General features: G+C 40.1%; 1 protein-coding gene across 1 annotated transcript; it reads right to left on the reverse strand.

The window, feature by feature from the left end:
• Positions 1–2,267: 2,267 nt before the first annotated feature.
• snx18a (sorting nexin 18a) lies at positions 2,268–19,362 on the reverse strand. The gene is made up of 2 exons (XM_041787228.1): positions 17,150–19,362; positions 2,268–3,660 (listed from the first exon to the last, which is right to left on the reverse strand). The coding sequence occupies exons 1-2, from the start codon at positions 18,663–18,665 to the stop codon at positions 3,407–3,409; spliced, it is 1,770 nt and encodes a 589-aa protein (XP_041643162.1). The 5' UTR covers positions 18,666–19,362; the 3' UTR covers positions 2,268–3,406.
• Between the last annotated feature and the right edge of the window lie 265 nt (positions 19,363–19,627).

Here is a 19,627-nt window from a genome sequence, read left to right on the forward strand (position 1 = left end):
CAGTCACTGGTTGATCAGTATTCATAGCTACCATTACACCATGAAGACAAAAGATCCCCCCATCAACTCAGAGAAAAGGTTATTGAAAAGAAACCGTGCAAGAAGGAAACCAGTGAGAGAGGCCACTAAGACACCTATGACTACTCTGAAGGAGTTACAAGCTTCAGCAGCTGAGACAGGAGAGACTCTGTACACAACAACGGATGCCCGGGTTCTTCACCAGTCAAAGCTTTGTTGGAGAGTAACAAAGAGATAACCACTGTTGAAAAAACTCAAATCTTGAACAGAGTTTGCCGAAAGGTATATAGGAGACTCTATGGTCAAGTGGAGGAATGTTTTTTGGTCTGATGAGACCAAAATGGTGCTTTTTGGCAATCAGAGAAGATGCTATGTTTGGTAGAACATGTATTTTCAAGCAAGACAATGAGCCAAGGCATACAGTGAAAACTTCACAGAAATGGTTTAAAGACAACAGGGTGAATGTTCTGAAGTAGCAGAGTCAAAGCCCAGACCTCGATCCAATAGAAAATTTGTAGCTGGACTTTAAAAGGGCTGTTGACAACCGGTCCTCATTCAATCTGACAAATCTTGAGCAGTTTTTCAAAGTACAATGGAATAAAGCAGCAGTGTCCAGATGTGCAAGCCTGATTGAGACCTATCCACACAGACTCAGTGTTGTGACTGCAGGAGGTGATTATCTATTTAGTTCCATTTTTATATTATATATTTTTTATTCAATTGACATCACTTTGTAGAGATCTGTTTTCATTTTGACATTAAATTGGTTTTTTTGGGGGCAATTTTTTGTCAAAAAGGCCAAATTATATGGATCATGATTGATTAATAAAATTAATTAAGGGGTAAAACACTCAAGGGGTGAGGGGGTGGGGTACTTTTTATTGGCACAAAAATGAGAGCTCTGTCATTGCTCCCAAATGATGTATCACAAGGATGTTGAGGGTTCTGGAAATCCCTCTTATGTCACTGAAGGGGCTGACATTTGTAGTTTTTAGAGACTATGACCCCAATTTAGCTGTGTATCATACAACACATATTAAAGGTTGTCCCATTTTGGAAGTTCCTTCAAATGCAGCCACTAATGCGACCTCCTTGAAACTTCAAATAAGCTGTAAAATAATAATAGTTAGATTAGCAGGTGTGACAGCTGGTGACGCAAATAGGAACCTAGGCCAGAGTAAGACACAGCTATCGAGTAGGTGTTACTGAATAAATGTAAAAATAATGTGATATTCATGATCTCATCACAAATCTTTTGAACATCAGAGAGCCCCCATAATTAACCTGTTGCCAAGTCCTGCTCTCCAACACCACAAACCAGATTTCTTACTGCTACACAACGCACTCAGACATCCAGCTCATAGAGATCTGTAGAAAAGCATTAGAAAATTTAGACTTACCACGAGCATTTTATTTAAGCACTGTGTCATATCACACATTTAGGGGAGATTGTGATAGATAATCTGCCAGTGCTGGTGTAATAGCATTAAAGAAACATATTCACAGAACTGCTTCTTAAAAGCCTGTGGTGATAAAAGCCGCAGCACTCTGTGACCTTCTGCTGAACATCGCATCTGTCAAAGTGGATCGGCCAAAACAGACAGCGCTTTGCTGATGTTTTTTGCCTGGAGATGGTAAACAAAGGGCCAGCATAGCACACATCTGTTGACGTGCACAAACAGATTTTTTTTAACCAATCAGACCATCTGTGTGTGGGTTGAAATATTATCTCCGATAAGTGCTGTCCTGCATGTTAGTTATCTTGGTCATACTGTAGGTCCTGGTGATGACAGCTAATGAAAGACTCTCCCAGCTGAATTTGACCTTTTTCTGCTCACTACGTGTTCACTGTCATCCTCTACGGCACTTCTAACAGCGGCCAGATGTCCCAGATGGCTGGCCGGGCTCTGCGCTGTCAGCAGATCTGTGAGCAGGGTGTGAGCTTAGCATGAAACACTGACACGGCACACAAGTCCTCCAGGGATGCAGGCGAGGAAACCTGCAGAGTTGAACAGTTTGCTCTCTTTGTCTTTGTGCCTTCATAACACGGGTCATATAAAATCTATCATTTGAGTTTTTGAGGCACTTTTAAGGACCATTAAAAAGTATGTTAAGTGTCAGCACATTCACATCATTACATTATTTTCTTTACTCTAGTTGGTTACTCTACTTAGCGTGAAACCATAGACTTAATTGGTTAAATATTCCCAGTCTAATAAAAAGTGTGACAAACACAACAAACTGTGAAGGATAAATTTATTGTGTCACTGCTTCAGTGTAAATCTCTTCATGTTGCACCCAACATCTTGAAGGTTATAAACAGCAGAACAGTTGAACTGTCTAAAATCGACCTATTAAAAAAGACCGCATATTAAACAAGGGGAGGATCTGCCTAACAGCCTGCCAATGAACACTACTCAAAAGCTAAGCCTGAAAACCAACATTTGTCAACAAATTCAGCTATCTCAGTTAGCGAGTGTCCATCATACACGTCCCTTATATTCTGCAAGCAGCAGTGCTAGCTCTGCTGTGTGTAAGGCGATAGCTCCTATAGTCGTAGTAGGTAATCCTTTTTTCATCCTTATTTTGTCACACTGAGAGTGTTGAAGATAAATCCTGGGTACACCATGGAAAAAACCCCCAGAATCAAACAAAATGATCTCCCATAAAAGATACTGCCCTGGTTAAAGCACAGTGATTTTTCTTGTTTGTAGCTTTGTAAAAACAATTAGAATATATTTCTACATACACATGATATAAAGCTTTTTAGTAACTAATAAAAAAATGAGCGGAGACGTAACCTAAAGGCACAGCGAGACAGTGGTGAGAGAGCCTGATCACGGAGGAGACTGTAAACATTTCTTGTTGGTCTGAGGAGAGAGAAACCAGTTGGTGCTTGAGTGTTTCCAAAAGGCAGTGGAGCATCATTACCCCTGGAGTGGCAGTCACTTTAAAAACTGTGTTATAAGGCTTAAAACACTTGATATATGAAATCTTGGTATGAATGTGGCAGCAGCAGACACAAGGTTCTCTCTATGCAGGTCATAATGTTGATTTACTTCACCAGTGCATGCACCAGAAAAAGTGGTGCAGCATCATCGCTGATCCATTTGAGTCTGAAGGCATAAGAATATTTTTGTCTCACAAGTCATTAAATTACATGTCCTTGATTAACAAAGACATCCAGCCCCCCAAAAATGTTGCCAACACACACAGTAAAACCTGGATTTGGTAGAAGTGTCCATATTATCGGAGTAAAATCTCCTTGAACGCTCCTCGCTGCTGGATGAACAGCATTCACAGTATGTGTGCTGGCTGCTTTTTGCCAAATCTTCACTGGCTGGCCGAGGAAGGTGCATGATCATGGATCATCAAGGGAAGCAACCTATTAGGCGTTGTCATATTTCTGCAGAGCCTCCTCTAGCTTGCCTGTGATCTTTTGGAAGAAGGATATCTGCTGCTGGAGGTAGTGCTGCATCTGCGCCTTGAAGTCCCGCACCCGGATCTGGTGGAAGTGCTGGATCTCTGCTAGTGTGGCGCAGGAGATGATGTTGCAGCGGTCATTGATGCCTTCAGCCTGTGCTCGGTCCATCTTTCCTTCCTCCACGTGCTTCTGGCTCTCTTTCACTTTCGTCAGGGCCCCTGTTCGGGGACAGGGAAAAATAAACATCAACATTAGGTCATTTTTAGCCTTAGATTAAATTGTTATTACGTTTATTTCTGAAATAGCTGCACGATGAGAAAAACACAGGATGCTATTTTCACTTGTGTGGGAAAACAGCAAAGATGCAGAGAATCTTTCAACAATATTCCCTCCTGAGGACATGAGATTTATTTCCTCATACTAAATATTTTACTCATCAAACAGACGTCTTACTTTCAATCACTTTCTAAGTAAAGATGATTAGCACTCTGACAATCCTGTGCTATTGATATTTAGCAGCACAGCTCAACAGCACATTTATAACCTCAAAGAAGCAGCCAAAAATAGTCTGATGAACTGTTTGGTATAAAATCCCTGGGAACCACGTCTGTGTCTATAGTTAGGGAATGTGAGCAGGCCAGAGACAAAAAAAACAATGTCTATCAGATTATGCTATTTTAAGGTCTTTTATGAACAACCATTTAAGGCAATCCTGCTGGCAGTTTGATACCATCTAACAATTACTGTTGGCAATTTCAAGGGCGGAGTACAAACACAGTGACCAGATTTTTTTATACTTAGTTGTTCTTTCATTTCATGGTTAAGCAATACACTGTATGCTAAAGCTAGTGACAAAACAGTAGTGGAAGAGTAGCATAGATACATTATTAATGTTCAAATTAAACCTCAAGTAAAAACAATGAAAATGGGTGCTGCAATAAAAAAGATCAGCCCTTTGAGGGATGTTTTTTTCTCTGATCTCAGTAAAAAGGTTTAATAAAGAATAGACTGAACAGTGTGGTTATCTAGTCTTCTGGACATGACACGATGATAGCATTCCCAGCAATTAGCATTAGCTAACTGTAGTGACCTGAATGAGTGGTATCTCTAATGCAGCATTCCATCTGCTGACTTGACTGGTTTTATGGGTCAAAAACTACCGGCATGTGGATTCACTGTCAAAAGTTGCCTGGCTATATGAAGACCAGTCTAAAATCCTTTTAGACTGAAGTCTAAAGTTAGTGACTCCCTCCTGCTCTCTTTTCATTTTGGATAAAGTTATAATCAATAAACAATATCTGATCTAATACCAATATCTGAGTACCCCTACTTTTGCTAATTTATTAGTTGAACCTTTTTCTAAAACTGTTTCTATCAAACTTGATTATAAGTTAAAAATCCTGATTGAAAATATGAACATAAATCAAATTTGAGATGTCATACTTGTCCAAATACATCATTTAAGCTCCTCTGTTGTCCACCCATCATCTTTTTCCCTTGCTGGATTCAAAGTCACGTGGGGCTGGAGCTGATCCCAACTGTCAGTGAGTGAGAGGCTGGGTTATAGTTCAGTTAAGTTCAGTGCAGGTCCATCCTGCAACTATGGATGTTTTTATTATTTCTGAGATGTCGTCAATTACCTTTTTTCTGCTTCTACATCTACACAGAGGATTAAATAGGCCTGTGCTGTGCAGATAATGAAGCTTAGTGTTAGTGCATGAAGGACATGACAGTCATATTCCCAGCCATGATCAGCAGACAGCTGATCCCAATTTTCACCTCCGAGTTCCCACAGCAAATCACAGCTCTTTCTCTCACCACAGCAGTATTTTTAAATATGACACAATTCTCACTTATCCCTGCTTGTATTAATGCTGATGCACCACTGCTGCTGGCAAAAAGTTTACCTCCTCCACCCCAGCCTCCTTCTTTATATCATAAAGCTTGTTGCACCCTCATATTCAGATCCAATGCAGTATGGGTTAATTTCTATTAAACTAATTTGATTGTATTCAACACACATTTTCATAAATGTATCTATCAATGTGGGGGTTTCTAGTCATGTGCTCCCTGAAAAGTTAAAGCATGCTGCTTGACCAACCCAGGGAGTATCTCTTGAGCAGAGCCTTCTCCACCAAGTAAAACTGTAAATCTATTTGCAACAAAATGTCAAATGTATAATGAGAGGGTTCCTGAATGAACAACAACTTTTAAAGGGACAGAAGATGTTGGTACAGTTAGTTCCTGTACTACTCAGATACTCCTTGTACACACATAAATCAAGCCTGAGACCACTTCTTTAAGTAAGTTCCAGAACTGTGCCGAAGTCCAGTATGCATGTGTTTCCACTGATCAAATGAAGCAGACGTTGGGGTCAAGGGTACTTGAATCTGGTCCAGATGGGAAAACAATCACATGAAATCAGTCTATTTTTTGAGTACAATGTGTATCAAGCAATCAAAAAACATCATCATAGCATCAGAGTTGCATCTTCATCGGGCAGCCTTCTCTACAAATGCTTGAGAAATATTCAGGAGTGTGAAAAACAATATTGAGTAAATTTGCTATCTTCATTGTGTGAAAACACTTTTCAACAGTAACGATAAGGGCCAGGCTGTGCAGATAGTATAATTTATGAAACATGAGAGCCTTAAAAATGAATGATCTGATTTTAAAAAGCTAAAAAAGCTTAAAATCTGCAGGACTGATTTTGATATTTCAATTCTTTCAACAAGTAACTTTTGACAGAGACACCGATTTGTTCATTTCAGGTGGGAGTAAATCCTGACAAGGTTGGATGGCCCCGCTCTCACATATCTAACACAACTTGCAAAGAGGAAATCCGTCATATGTCACTTATACTGAGAGTAAAACCCCTCAGAGTTTCCAGCCTGCCAGGAAGAGCAACTTGCTATCGTCATTGTGGTGGACTGGTGATCGAGTCATGTTGGTTTACAAACCTCCCATTTTGACACATAAGTCAGCTGCAGCTGCAGCCTCTTCTTCCTTTTCTCCACTGTGCAGCATTTTTTGTTGCTGCAGAAAAAGCCCTCAGCTACACTGGTGCAACAACAACAAATTAGCCCATAAATTTGCAGACAGATGGTTGGACAGGAGCAGAAGGCTGGGTCAAAGCACCACGAGCTCATGACAGATGACTTATCAAACTGTTGACATTTCCTGACCGAGTAAAGAAAAAATGTCCCCAGCAATGAACATTAAAATGAAGGGGAAGAGAATGTGACAGACCAGGACCTCCTGTCTGATCCAACTACTTAAAAGTGTTTGCATGTCCCGGACAGATTCCTAGAGGACAAAGCAAAGGAGAGACAACTCTTTGGGTTGTGGCTTATGTTAATCCATGTGTTCTTTCCTAATGTTTGTGTGTTTCATTTTACAGCTGTCATAATTGATTTCCAGATTTGCAAAATGATTTTTGGACATAGAAGGGAAGTTTAAAATGTTGCACTCTGTTCTGATTAACTCTGCAGCCTTGGAGGTGTTCTTGTCTAACCAGACGTTTCACTGCAAGTTAAGTAGGTTGTCAGAAATCTACAATATTTTCTTACTCTGGTTTTAAACTGTATGTGTCGCCTTCTGCATCACAAAACTGTGCATGTAATTTTCTGATGTGGAATAATTTGAAAAAACTGCAGCAGATATGCAGATTATAATTAAAAAGTCAAAGTCCTAAGATGCTTTAAAAAATGAAGCCTTCTGTCAGACAGATCTTCTGCCCTACTTCCCCATTAATATGCCAGAAATACACCATAAAACAAAGGAACTAACACTGACATTCTTTGCACCAATGCGATGTTAAAGACTGGTGAGTGACATGATGCAAAAGACAAAGACAACATGAAATAGGAAGGGTGTAACTTTACACATGGCATAACCAGCTGACTGACAACGTCATCTCTGATTTCCAGCTTGAGGGAGCAGAGGAAAGCTAGTTTTTTGTCCTTAAGGTGTGAAGTCAAACTTCCTGTATTGGGCTGTCATGGGATTTTCTAGCTATTATATGAGCTTAGTCAACAGCAACACTGTTGAAAGTCTGATTCAGACGACTGTTTCCTGAAATGTGACCACAGAGGACTCACTGACCCCAACCTGCACTCCTTTACCCGTCTTAAGTTTACAAAAAAGTCCTTAGGCTGCTTTTCAGTTTTGAACCCTTGAGATGTAAGGCAAAAAAAACAGCAAACAGTTTTGCTGACAAATCCCACCCAAAAAGACACATCCCTGCCCCTCCCCCTTCAAAATCTGCCCAGATTGCCTTGTGGATGTCGCTCCCTCAGCCGCAGTTTAACCCAGATCTTTGAGATTCCTCTAATGCACAACAGATTGAACATGACTGAGAGAAACGCTAAGATAACAGCAGAGTGGAGACGGGGGTGGAAACCAGAGAGACAAGAACAAACACAGCTGTCCAAAGACTTAAATGCCAGCCCCAAAGGTGTTTACTGTACCTTAAAGGTCTCCAGCATCCTGAGCTTTAAAAGCTCACTAATGGACTAAAGAGAGGCAATTGTTACTATAGAGACTTTATGAGAAAAGTCAGAGTTCAGCTGTACGAGAGACACTGTCAGCAGACTGAACTGAAGAGACTCATCGTTTTTATAGCTGCTGCAGAAACACAAGTACTTAACAGAGTCAAGAAACTGAGTCAAGAAGGGCTGCAAATATTGATTCTTTTGTTTGCAAATATCAGTTTTATTGTTCGACACCTATTCTTTTCATTGTTCTGCAAATATCGACCTTTTGTTTGTTGATTTGCAACTGAAATTGTCCTCCAAGTTTAGATATTTTATGATATATAGCACCACCAGCAATAACCGTTTAGTGTTACATTTCACATTGTGTTATAATAAATGTTTTTCTAGCAACAACTCAGTCACAATGAATGCACAATTATTTGTGTGCATCCTTTACTTTTAAACTGGTTTTGGGCTTCCCTGCCTCTACTGCAGATAAGAAAAATGTACAAACCAAGAAAGTGGGGAGTAGGAGTGGGGAATTACGCAGGAGAGGAGCCACAAAGCCACTTTTGAACCCTGGATTCCAGTGTCAGGGACAACAGAGGGTGCAGGTATATACAGTGCTTATACAGTGCTTAACAAATTTATTAGACCACCACCCAAAGTAAGGTTTATGCCACAGCTGCCCTAAATTAACAGCATTGGTAAAAACTGGTAAAACCAAAAGGATTTTTTATGTTTCTGCAATGGTTAATACACCAATATGTAGAAGCTCTTTAACCCAAATGATATTTTTAATGCTAAAATATAACTATTATTGTTATCCATGAATTTTTAAATTTACCAATTTACAAAAAAACTGAAAAAAAGTAAAGCACATTATTATTTCTTGATAAATATGTCAAATTATAGTTATTTACTTGCATTCCTGACCAGAAAAATTAGTTTTAGCAGTTGAATATTATGCTTGATTGAGTTCTGACTTCTCAGAGAAGCCCAGTGAGCTGGCTCAAATTTGGGTATAAAAAGGTGAATTCAGTTTGAAATTCCTCATTCCTGTTCAAAATAATTAAATAAATAACAATAACATTTTTAGTTTTAAACAAGTGTTTGAAAGATTTCTAAAATACTTATGTTTTCTTGTTTTTATGACAGGTGGTCTAATAAATTTCTGAAGCACCGTATACATATATATATATATATATATATATATATATATATATATATATATACGATTTGATCCGAAAACATCCCATTCATCGATGAATCAAGAAAATAATCTTCTGATGAATCCATGATTGGAATAATCGTTTTTTGTAGCCCTAATGCACAATCTAAGAGCCACAAGACTAAATCATCAAATATCCTTTGTTTAAAAAAGATGTAAAACAATATATTATCTTTAAATCACTTATGCAGCCCTGCATTTGTTGTGCTCTTGTACAAAGCTGCTTCTGTGCTCTTATTTTACAAGGTCACTGAATGACTGATAGAAAAATAGAGCTACAAAAGACATACAGTGCTGCTGTACGAGATTGAAGATAGAGCACTCCTGATTCAGCTCAACATCAGCATCATGTACAGTGATTAATGGACTTGATGGCATACTGCAGTGTCACATTAAAAGAGGATCTAATCCTGATGAATGCCTCTGATAGAAATCCTCCCTGGCTGTATGGAGGTGGCATCGAATCCCCCTGGACTCACTGCAGGCAGCAGCTTCAGCTCTTACGTAATCCTCCTGTTACACAACAAGAGCTGAAGCGAGCCGGTGACCTGAACAACCAGCGGCAATCCCCATCTCATCACTGCACCACCTCTGTCATCCATCTGTGCTCGAGAGGACATTTCAGCGGCATGAAACAACACATAAGACAGACCTGTGCAGAAGCAGTGTCAGCTGAAAGGCTGACTTAACAAGACAATCTGAAATCTCTGCTGATGAAAGCTAGCTTTTCTTTTGTTTCATCCCTCTGTACGATGAAATTTTGATAAGATCACACGCAATCTCAGTGTTGACTCCATAGATAAAAATAGTCAAGTCTAACAAAGTAGGCCATGCTAAAAAAACAAGATGACTTAATCTACAACTGATAGGCTTTAGTTATCCTGATGGGGTTGTGCTCTTTATTAATGCTTAAGTGATTTGACAAGAAAAACAGATAATTGTGAACTGCAAATATGACTGAAGAAATACCATTTCAATATATTCTCTTTAGTGCAATAAACCATTCACAGCCCAGCACTGTGAACATTTTTGCCTGAAAGTTTCTCCAGAAGTAGGTGTGGCTCTTCGATTTTAACTTCAGTGATATTATGCCTCAGTCTAAACTAAAAACAAGTTTGTCCTCTAAAATGCACTGCGGGCAAAGTCAATATTTTCATAGTGAGGAGGTGGTTGAACAGGGACTTCTTTTTTTTTTTACTGTTTGCATTTCAAAATTCACACTACAAATGAGACGTTTTGAACTGCAGTAAAAAAGAACAGGATTTTCTTTTTCTCTATAAGCTGCTGAACTATTTAAAGAACACACAATGCTGTTAAATGTTGGCATAAGCTCTTCTTCTCATCTCTACTTGGTTTCAGTAATGCCAAATAAAAGCATGTGAGCCTCTGTGTCTTCATTTATGAAAACAAAAGTGGCTTCTTTGGTAACCGGCCACAGCAGGGTGAACCATAAATGCTGAGCGTAAACATGAGCGTTTATGGGATCGTCCCCTCCCTTCCTCTTTCACAAGAGCTCTAAATAAAAAGAAACAACAAAGCTTAACATTGTCAACTTGGCAACCAAATCCAGTTAAGACAAAAATAAACACTCCAAAAATAAATAATGTGATGCTTGGTATGTTTGGAGAACAACACCAGACGTGATGTCAGTGCAACTGCCCCAGTGTAGCTCCATGCTAATGGCTAATGGTGTCCCTGAGAGGAGCCAGATCAATAGGGTGATATTCTGTTTCCTGATGTGGGACAGATGGGATTAAATAAAACCCTGTCTGGTGCCTGAAGTCCCTATGAGACAGATACAGAGAGCTAAAATAGAAAGTAGCCAATGATAAGACTAAGTGTGCTCACAGGTTTCTTTTTAAAAAGAAGAACAGATAACTTGTTGTAGGATACCCATTAAAAAAGAGATGAAGACCAAGCTTTAAGTAATATCTAGGGATGTAATGATGCTAGGGATGCTCCTAGGTGACTAATTTCACATCTGGTTGAAGAATAGCTCTGAGTCCAGTACTCTTAAGTTAAAACAATAAACAGGAACAGCCATAACTAAGCAAAACACCAGACAAAATGACAAAAAAAATAATGTGAAACTGTCTGCTAAATGTGGCTAACATACTGGCCTTGAATCCTCCTTGCAGGTCAATAATCATGCAGAGTGCTTTGATTACTCATTGCTTCTCTGATACGCTTAATTTAACCTGACACAGCCTCATAAAACATTATTTCCATTTTTCTACTGCCACACTGCTCCTGAAAGATGCTGTCCATTCAGTGTGATTGTTTACATCTGGATAGTAGAGTGTTATGGTGACAGCAGAGGCAGACTTTACCATTAGGAAGGTAGGCAATTGCCTGGGGCCGTGGACCACAGGGCGCGACGTGAACAAAATATTAACTTAACCCTTTCTCTCGCACTGGCCTGTATTCTGGCTGTAATACTTTCTTTGATAAACAAGAATTTAAATGGTGGAGAATAATGGATGTGGAGGGCCCCAGGCCTGTGTTCACCTAGGGCCCATGAGTCATGATTCCATCTCTTATATCTGTTTTATAGCACTTAAACAAAAAAAAATCTCATTATCACAACTGTGATCATTCACTTTTCTTGTCAAAATCTGGTATCTTTATCTTTTCTTTCATGATATTTCACTGAGCTAACCTTGAGCTCATCATTGTATAACTGTGAGCAGATGAGGAGAATAACTGTCCTGCAGCAGCTACAGCCAGTGTTATGAGTGCATGCTACGCCAAGCAGCAGTCAGTGATTTTTTTTAAGGCCTAAGGTCAATTATACTGCATTTTAGTTTAATTTGATGCATAATGGTGATGTGCTCTGTAGGGCTGACAGCTTCCACTCGGTTGGTCGATAGTTTGGTTGAAAAGCTCTTGTCCAAGATCAAGATCACCCTGGTCAGTGAGTTGTGCCCCATGTGACTAAGGTTTTCTTTGGTTGACTCCAGGCCTAGTTCTTTGAGTGCAAGAACTGATGTATGTTTTGCACTAGTGACCAGTGCTTGAGAGATTTTTTTGTTCAGGGCCAATCCCGATAGAGATCCATGACATGGATAACCAATATTTGTAACCATTATGCTTTTTTTATGACATAAAATTTATTTCATGTGGCAAAAGTAAAATTGCATGTCAAAAATGTCAGAAAAGAAACATTTTAGCCCTAGATCTGTCGATGAGAAACAGCACAGAACAACACAGCAGTAGCAGCAGCGGGACAACAGGAAGTAATTCCATCTATCACTGTGTCAGTGGCACCCGGGCTAAAGTGTTGATTGGCTGGTACTCATGTGACATCTAGTTTATCAGATTCTGTTTTATGGTGAGACGGTACAGTGAAAATAAAGCCAGAGGGGAACACACACTTCACAGTGGAAACAAAGTTGTGCACTTTTGTATCGATTAACTGTAAAACAAAAGGCAGATACAGAATTTGTTTTTTAGTTTTTTTATCACCCCTCCACTACTAATTCATGGCTAACAGAGCAATCTGTCCAAGATTTTCTTTGACCACTTCTGCTATGGAAATGTCCACTCTGGTTTATGATAACAGAGGATGTGGTCTATCCTCTTTTCATGAGTCTATGAATAGACAGAACATCAGCACTTGTGGACATTTCCTTCAAACATTTATCAGGAGTATTAAAACAAAAAACGGATGGGATATTTATATACAGAGGAATGAAAGATGTAGGTGGTTTCAAGATATGTGAGACACTGCAAAAAAAGGAGAAGGTAGACAAAAAAGGCCAGACAAAATGCAGAACATGTTCCACGCTGGTTTCAGCCGCACACTTTTGTCCTGACACATTCATGCTGTGCCGGTGCTAACTGATGCTAACAGTGCTCATGGTTTCAATAAAATCAAGCCATTCTTTTATGCACCTTTCTCCCCTAATTACAGTCATTTTGCAGCAGTATTAACAGTTCTCAAGTCCTTGATGTTTCCACAAAACCTCCTGGAGAGCAGACAACATAAGTAGACTTTAGAGCTTAAATGTCAAAGAACTTTGCAATTAGTGTTTGCTCTGAACGCTCCCTGGAAACATGCAGGCAATCTGAGTAACAAGCAGCCATTCAGTTGTCAAGAGAGAGAGAGCTGCTGTATTTAATCTAATGTATGCACATGAACTGTGCCAATGTATCACTGTCACTGCTGTTCTGAATGGTGGAGCATTACACAATACAGACAGAGTTTTAAACCAAGGGTAAACTGGCATGTCTCTGTATTTAGGTCTTTAAATTGTCTATAAAAGAAATTAGGTATGATTCTTCCCTGGAATAATTACATGGAAAAATAACCTTGCTAAACCTGAATCAAAAGAAATAGCACAGATAAACAGCCTCAGAGCATCTAAAACAAGATGACATCAAAGTAATTTCACATTAGGTATGCTGCGTGCAGCTCCCCTTTCATCTGTTTCATAAGCTCCAGCTCTCCCATCAGCTCTGTTCCCTGTCCCCCACTGTGCTGTAACTGTGTTTCCCTGCATTCTGTCATCACTCAATTCTGCCTGCAGCAAGGTCTTCCATGTGTGGTATCAAATCAGAGTTTCTTATCTGTGGTATTAGGTCGGCCTTATCACACCACGCTGTCTAACTGGCTGCGTCACCTTATTTGGGCTGTGTGCGGGGCCTACGTGGCAGACTGGATTTGAGCTGACTGGGAAGTTTGTGTCCCACTACAGCCTAAACACTGTCTGTCCTATTTCCCCCAGTGTTTTCTATTGTGGAGTGAATGGGCCAGTGTTTGCAGGGGACTGAAAACGATGAACAATGATGACTCTAGACAAAGTAGGGAGTCAAATGCAGGGAATGCTGCTTGTGTTGACAAGTGTCTGTCAATCACAACAACATGACTCAGGTAGAACTAAGCATCATGGATGAGGTAATAAAGTAGATTTTACATGAAATAATTGGAAGTAACTCTGTTGACAGCAGTTCTTATGATCGTTTCCATCCATGTAATCCTTTGAGTTAAATCACTGATTTCAACATGTGAAGTGGTGCTGCACAACTTGGTAATGTGCGATTACGATATAATACATAAATGTTATCAAGCTTGTTGTGCTTGTCTATAAAGGAAAATGCAGAGAATAGTGATTGTTTTAAAGTGTGTATTTCTCAACTCAAAACTTACAAATATTAAGTACAATGAATATTATACAAAACTGGAAGTTTGTAAGGCACTGTTTTCAAAATAACCTAATATTACAAAAATAAATAAAAGTTTGTCCTTTATTGAAAATACAGGTACTCCTATAAAGAACAATAGTGGTACTACTGTAAACTTAAAGGCCTTTCTGAAGGCATGTTTGTAAGCCTGACATTGTGAGTGTGATTAGATTATTTGTGCAGCACTGTTTACTTCTAATAATTCAATACTTTTTAAAAGTAAAGTCTCTAAAATGGTACTATTTCCATGATTTTAATGATCAGTAGAATTGAAAATGATCACACCTTAAAAAAAGAAAAAGAAATCTTCAGTAATTTTTTACACTAAATTTGCAGGCACAGAGAGATAGAGCACGGTCTAAATTTCACAAATATGTTTCAAACACCTTAGCACTGTATTTGTCCATTTAAGCAATGTGAAAGAGTAGACCTGCATTTTTGTTGATTACAAATGACCAAGTATTGGTTTTGACTTTAATTGATTAGATTGTATGATTGCGTTTAGGTTAATTGAAGAAGTTTGTTCTTAGAACTCATTTATCCAGTTTATAAGGAGATTCTGATGTTCACCAATGGTTTCTTACCTAAGATCTGTTCTCAGCTGAGAGCAAAATCAAAGGACAATCAAGAGTGTCATTTAAGTGATAGCACCTTACAGCTAAATGCTGCAAGGTGCTATCATCCATTCCCTGAGACATTTAAGATAATGCTAATTCCCAACTCAACAGAAAAAAAATGTCTAGGTCTATGCATCTTTTGACATTATCATACAAGGTCTGATGTGAAGCATGGTCTGATGGCCCTTAGCCACAAAAGAGTGGCCACCAAATACTCTCTGGAAGTGGCCCGTTGTGGCCACAAAGTTTTATCCTAACACTAGGAGCCGACACCAGAAAGCATAAACAACACTTCCACAAGTATCCTGATTTTTCCACACTAGCAAAGGCAGATGTCCAGGGTCTTGAAGCAGAGAAAGAGATTGAAAAGAAAGACAGACTGACTGTAACAAGATAGAAAATAATGTAAGTATGCAAATAAATCTTGTTTTTAACTTTGAATAGCCAAAGATGAGAATTTGCAATGATTCTGTAAATGTCATTTCATTGACTGATGTGTCAATGTGAAAGAGGGGGGTGTTAAGTGGCATTTTGTCATCATAATTTTGTGTTTCTATGAAAGTCACATGTGTTGGTTATGGAGCTAATGTGCTTAGATTCATGTCTACCCATGAGGAAAAGTTACATATTTACCTTTAACACAACTAAAAGAAATATCCTCAACAATAGTTATAGCTCTAGTCACCATAGCAATTTATGGTTTGTCAGTCAGTAGCAGAGAGCACAGGAGGACTCTCTGATTGATGGGAAAAAAAAATATTTTCCCAGGCAGATCTGTGAACCATGTGAGGTCAGTGGGTCAGAGCAGTGGGACTGTATTTAATGCACTGAATGATAAGGATTACTTCATATCATCCTTTAATGTTGTGTGTATGTAAATATGTACCCTATTTGTTGTTCTACATGGTATTATCTCGGGCTGACTTTTCTATTTTAAAACAGATCAATCAGTTTATGAAGGGCTGGTATACTAATACAAAAAATATTCAGAAAACTGTCAGTCAGGTATCACCCTCAGGAGGAACGTGCTGGTTGTATTAGCATGTTCATATTGATTTCTCTCCCCAACAGAGGGAAGTGATTATGCCACATTCTCTCTAGTGTAACTTTGCAGCACTTTGTGAAAGTGACATTTTGCCACACAATGAGAACAATCATTGAGTTAGGGTCATGTGGGAGGATGGCCTAAATCAGTGTAACATTGACTTTCTGTGCAAAGAAACTCTCGGATAATCATTTATGATGGATTCTACATATAATCCTCTGCTGACTTTTTTAAATTGAAAAGCCAGGTAGAGGATCCTCTTTCTTCTGGGCACTCATATGTTGTACTTCCTCCTGTGTAATGGAAAATCAAACAGCCAAACGGAAGCTGCCTGTTTGATTCAGCAGGTGGGACAAACAGGGGCAGAAGCATGTCATCTGATTTCCAAAGGCAAACACGACATATTTGTTTTGCAAAGTGGCATGAGCTGTAGCTGTTTCCTGGCTGCTGTCTGCTATCTGCTATCTACAAAACTTGCTGAAAAAAAAAAAAAACATAGGTTGTCCTTTTATGACAAGCAGACACACTTTTATATTTACTTTAAGTATTTGAGTTTGAGTATTTGAGTTGAGAAAAATCTGTGGTATAAAATGAGCCATGGAGGGTGGACTTATTATCCCAGAGCAACCATATGGTTGTATTTTATGTGTCTATTTGTGGTGAATTTACATGACCTGGAACATTGAGGTTATGAAGCACTTTTGAAGTTTTTGCTAAGATTTGTGCCCTGGTGGTTTTTTTTTTTCAGCCTCTTTGGAGGAGTTTGGATATATGCCGAATGCCGATCTTTGGGTCTCTTTGTTATCTTACTTTTGAAAAACAAGTGGAGTTAAAGGGTGGTGAGTGATGTGAGCTATACTATACTATAGTATAGCAATATAGTACTACTATATTGCTGCAATTAAATTCATAAATCCTGTACATCTCAGTTTTAAGAGTCCTTTGTATTCTTCAGTTAATCAGATATTTGATGTATCATCATTTGATTGTCATTTTATAAATCTTTCACAGATTTGCTGTATTGTCATACCATTATTATGGGTCGGGCATTGCATATCATATTATGAGTTACCCTGTGTTTCCCATTCCTTTAAATTAGTGAGAGAAAATACATCGTGTAAAATGTTAAACACAGTGTTGTTGTTGTTGTTTTACCTTTCTGGACATGGATGATATCTGGGTAGTTTGCCAGGTGTCCTTGGTAAAGCGCTAACAAATCCATGATAGGGTCAAGATCCTTCCCTGGCTGCTCGGCAAAATACTCTCCAATGGCTTCATATGTGTCCCCAGTGAAGGAGATGGCCTGGTTGAGTCCAGCTGAGTAAACCTGCTGGTCCATCTCAAAGGCCTGGCTTAGGACCTTAAATGACAGACCCACTTTCAGATACTCCTTCTTAAAGCCAGTGATCTGCTTGCGAGCAAACTCATTGACAGTAGCGTTTAGCTGCAAGGTGCTATCATCCATTCTCTTAGTGAAAGTCTTGAATCCGTCTATTTTGCTCTCCACCTCCTGGAAATCAAGGGGAGCAGCAGGGGTGCTGATGGTGAGGAAGAAGTTAGCACCAACCATCTCATCCTTCTCTGCCTTCCTCTTCCCCTGCTTCCAGGCCTTCTCATCTGAGCTGTTGCAGGTGAGGAAGTGTTGGAAAACATCACATCTGGCCAGGACAGGGTGACTGACCATGTGGTTCATCCACCATATGAGGCCTTTCCTCCGCTTGGAGATGAAGTCCTCCTCGAAACGGCCTGTGGCCTGCTTCTCTGGGATGTGGGGCACTGAGATGACAGGGAATTTCTCCACAAGCCGAGCGTACAGCCAGTCAAAATGTTTGTACCTCCTGTTCACCTGGGTTTGAGTGTGTGTGGGGGTCAGCTTGTATGAGATGTAGCTTTTCATGCCTTTGAACTTTGTCTGTTTAGTGGGGTCATCAATCGTACAGGTGAACGGATATGGGTTTTCCTGCCACTCAGGACCATACTGACCCATCACCACACAGATCTTATCCCCATCTTTCACAAATCCTGCAGCCTCCCCGAGCACAAACGCCTCTCCCCCTGACTTCACAAAGGTAGAAAACCTGTTCAGGTTCCTACTGACTGTGGCAGAACTCTTTGCTTGCTGTGCGTTACCTCTGGACATTGAGGATGTTGTCACTCTGTAAGTTGATGGACCATTGCCTTCATAGTCATGATACCTCCCTCCAAGAGTCCCTGGTTCATCTGCAACAGTGGAGCTGTCATCCCAGTCATCATCCCAGTCATCATCACTGCCAGGACTGGGCTGGTAGAAGTGCTGCTGCTGTGGATGCTGCTGTGCTGCTGGTGGTGGAGAGAAAGTGGTAAAAGCAGGTGCAGACGGTTTAGAAAAGTTACTCTGAGGCTTATTTGAGCCTTCAAACCGTCCGGATGGGATGTTGGCATATCGGGAATCCGGGTAAGTGTCCCCAGATGTGCTGCAGCTGTTGTTGTTGAACGTGGAGGCGGCGTCGTTTCTCAGTATCTCCACGTAGGAAGCGGGGAACAAACCCCTCTCCCCTTTACTGTTCGCCCCCTCAAACCAGCCGTCAATGTCCTGCTCGCTGTACAAAGTTAAAATTTCATTCTCCCTCACCGACACCTCCCCGGGGTTTTCAGAGTTGAAGTCGTACAGCGCCCTGGCTCTGAGCGCCATGATTCACCACAGCTGGAAGCAGACCAGGACAGCGGGCTAACTTACGGCAGCCTGACCGGGGCAGGAGGGAAGAGCAGCGGGCAGCCAGGCTAGCTCAGTCAGCCCACAGCCCGAAACTCCTCCTGAAACTCCGCGTACAAACTTCCCGCAGTGTGAGAAAATATGTTGTTTATATCCCTCCCTGCGTGGTCCTTATTCCGTGTACTGACCTGAGAGGACACCGCGGTTGTTTTTAATGCAGCGGTAGCAGTGTGTGAATCTGGGGTGAAGGTATTTACCGCTACAACAACATTAATCCGAGCCCTCCAGTCTCCCTCCGATATCAGTCGGACGCTTCTGCCTTCACGCGCTGCGCAGCAACCGCACGTCGACCAGGCTGAATAATCGAGGGCGGAGCTACAAGATGCTGCATTCCACCCAGACAGCACAAATCAACCGTCTGTGAGCGACACATCAGTGCTTCTCACCACTTGTTGAGTATTTTATCCTTGATAACACGAAACAAACCACACAGACTCCGCAGTTTGACGAGGACTTTATGTCCCACTTAGGAGGAGTTTATCTCTGAGAAGGGAGGTAACTGAAGAGGACTACCAGGAGTTAGCAGCTAGTGCCATCAAAAATTGACCTTATTTTACAAATAAGACAACAAACAAGTGTTTTATTCATAAAATACCCCTGACTAAATAAACCTACTGCATATTTTTATTATTTTTATGAACAGGTTATGCCATTGTACACCTGTAGGGGAAAGCTAATCAGCTTTACAAACTCTAAAAAGGAAACTGTCATCACAATTAAATAATGAAGCTTGGTTTTAATTTTTAAAATATTTTCTACTGTTGATTCCATTGTCTCTTTTACAGTTTCTATATTCCTGTCATTTATTCAGCTGTTTTGCTTATGTTTGTTTAGCGGAATTTTTTTAATATGCACGTGCATGTGTCCATGTGAACATATGT

This window comes from Cheilinus undulatus, linkage group 5 (assembly GCF_018320785.1).
Source record: "Cheilinus undulatus linkage group 5, ASM1832078v1, whole genome shotgun sequence".
In the NCBI taxonomy this organism is placed as follows: Eukaryota; Metazoa; Chordata; class Actinopteri; order Labriformes; family Labridae; genus Cheilinus; species Cheilinus undulatus.

What these genes read in the sequence shown, in the direction of transcription:
- snx18a (XM_041787228.1), bottom strand. Translation starts at nt 18,665, where the DNA reads ATGGCGCTCAGAGCCAGGGCGCTGTACGACTTCAACTCTGAAAACCCC. An exon ending in TATCATCCATGTCCAGAAAG is followed by an intron (nt 3,661 to 17,149) that starts GTAAAACAACAA and finishes GTCCCCGAACAG; the next exon opens with GGGCCCTGACGAAAGTGAAA.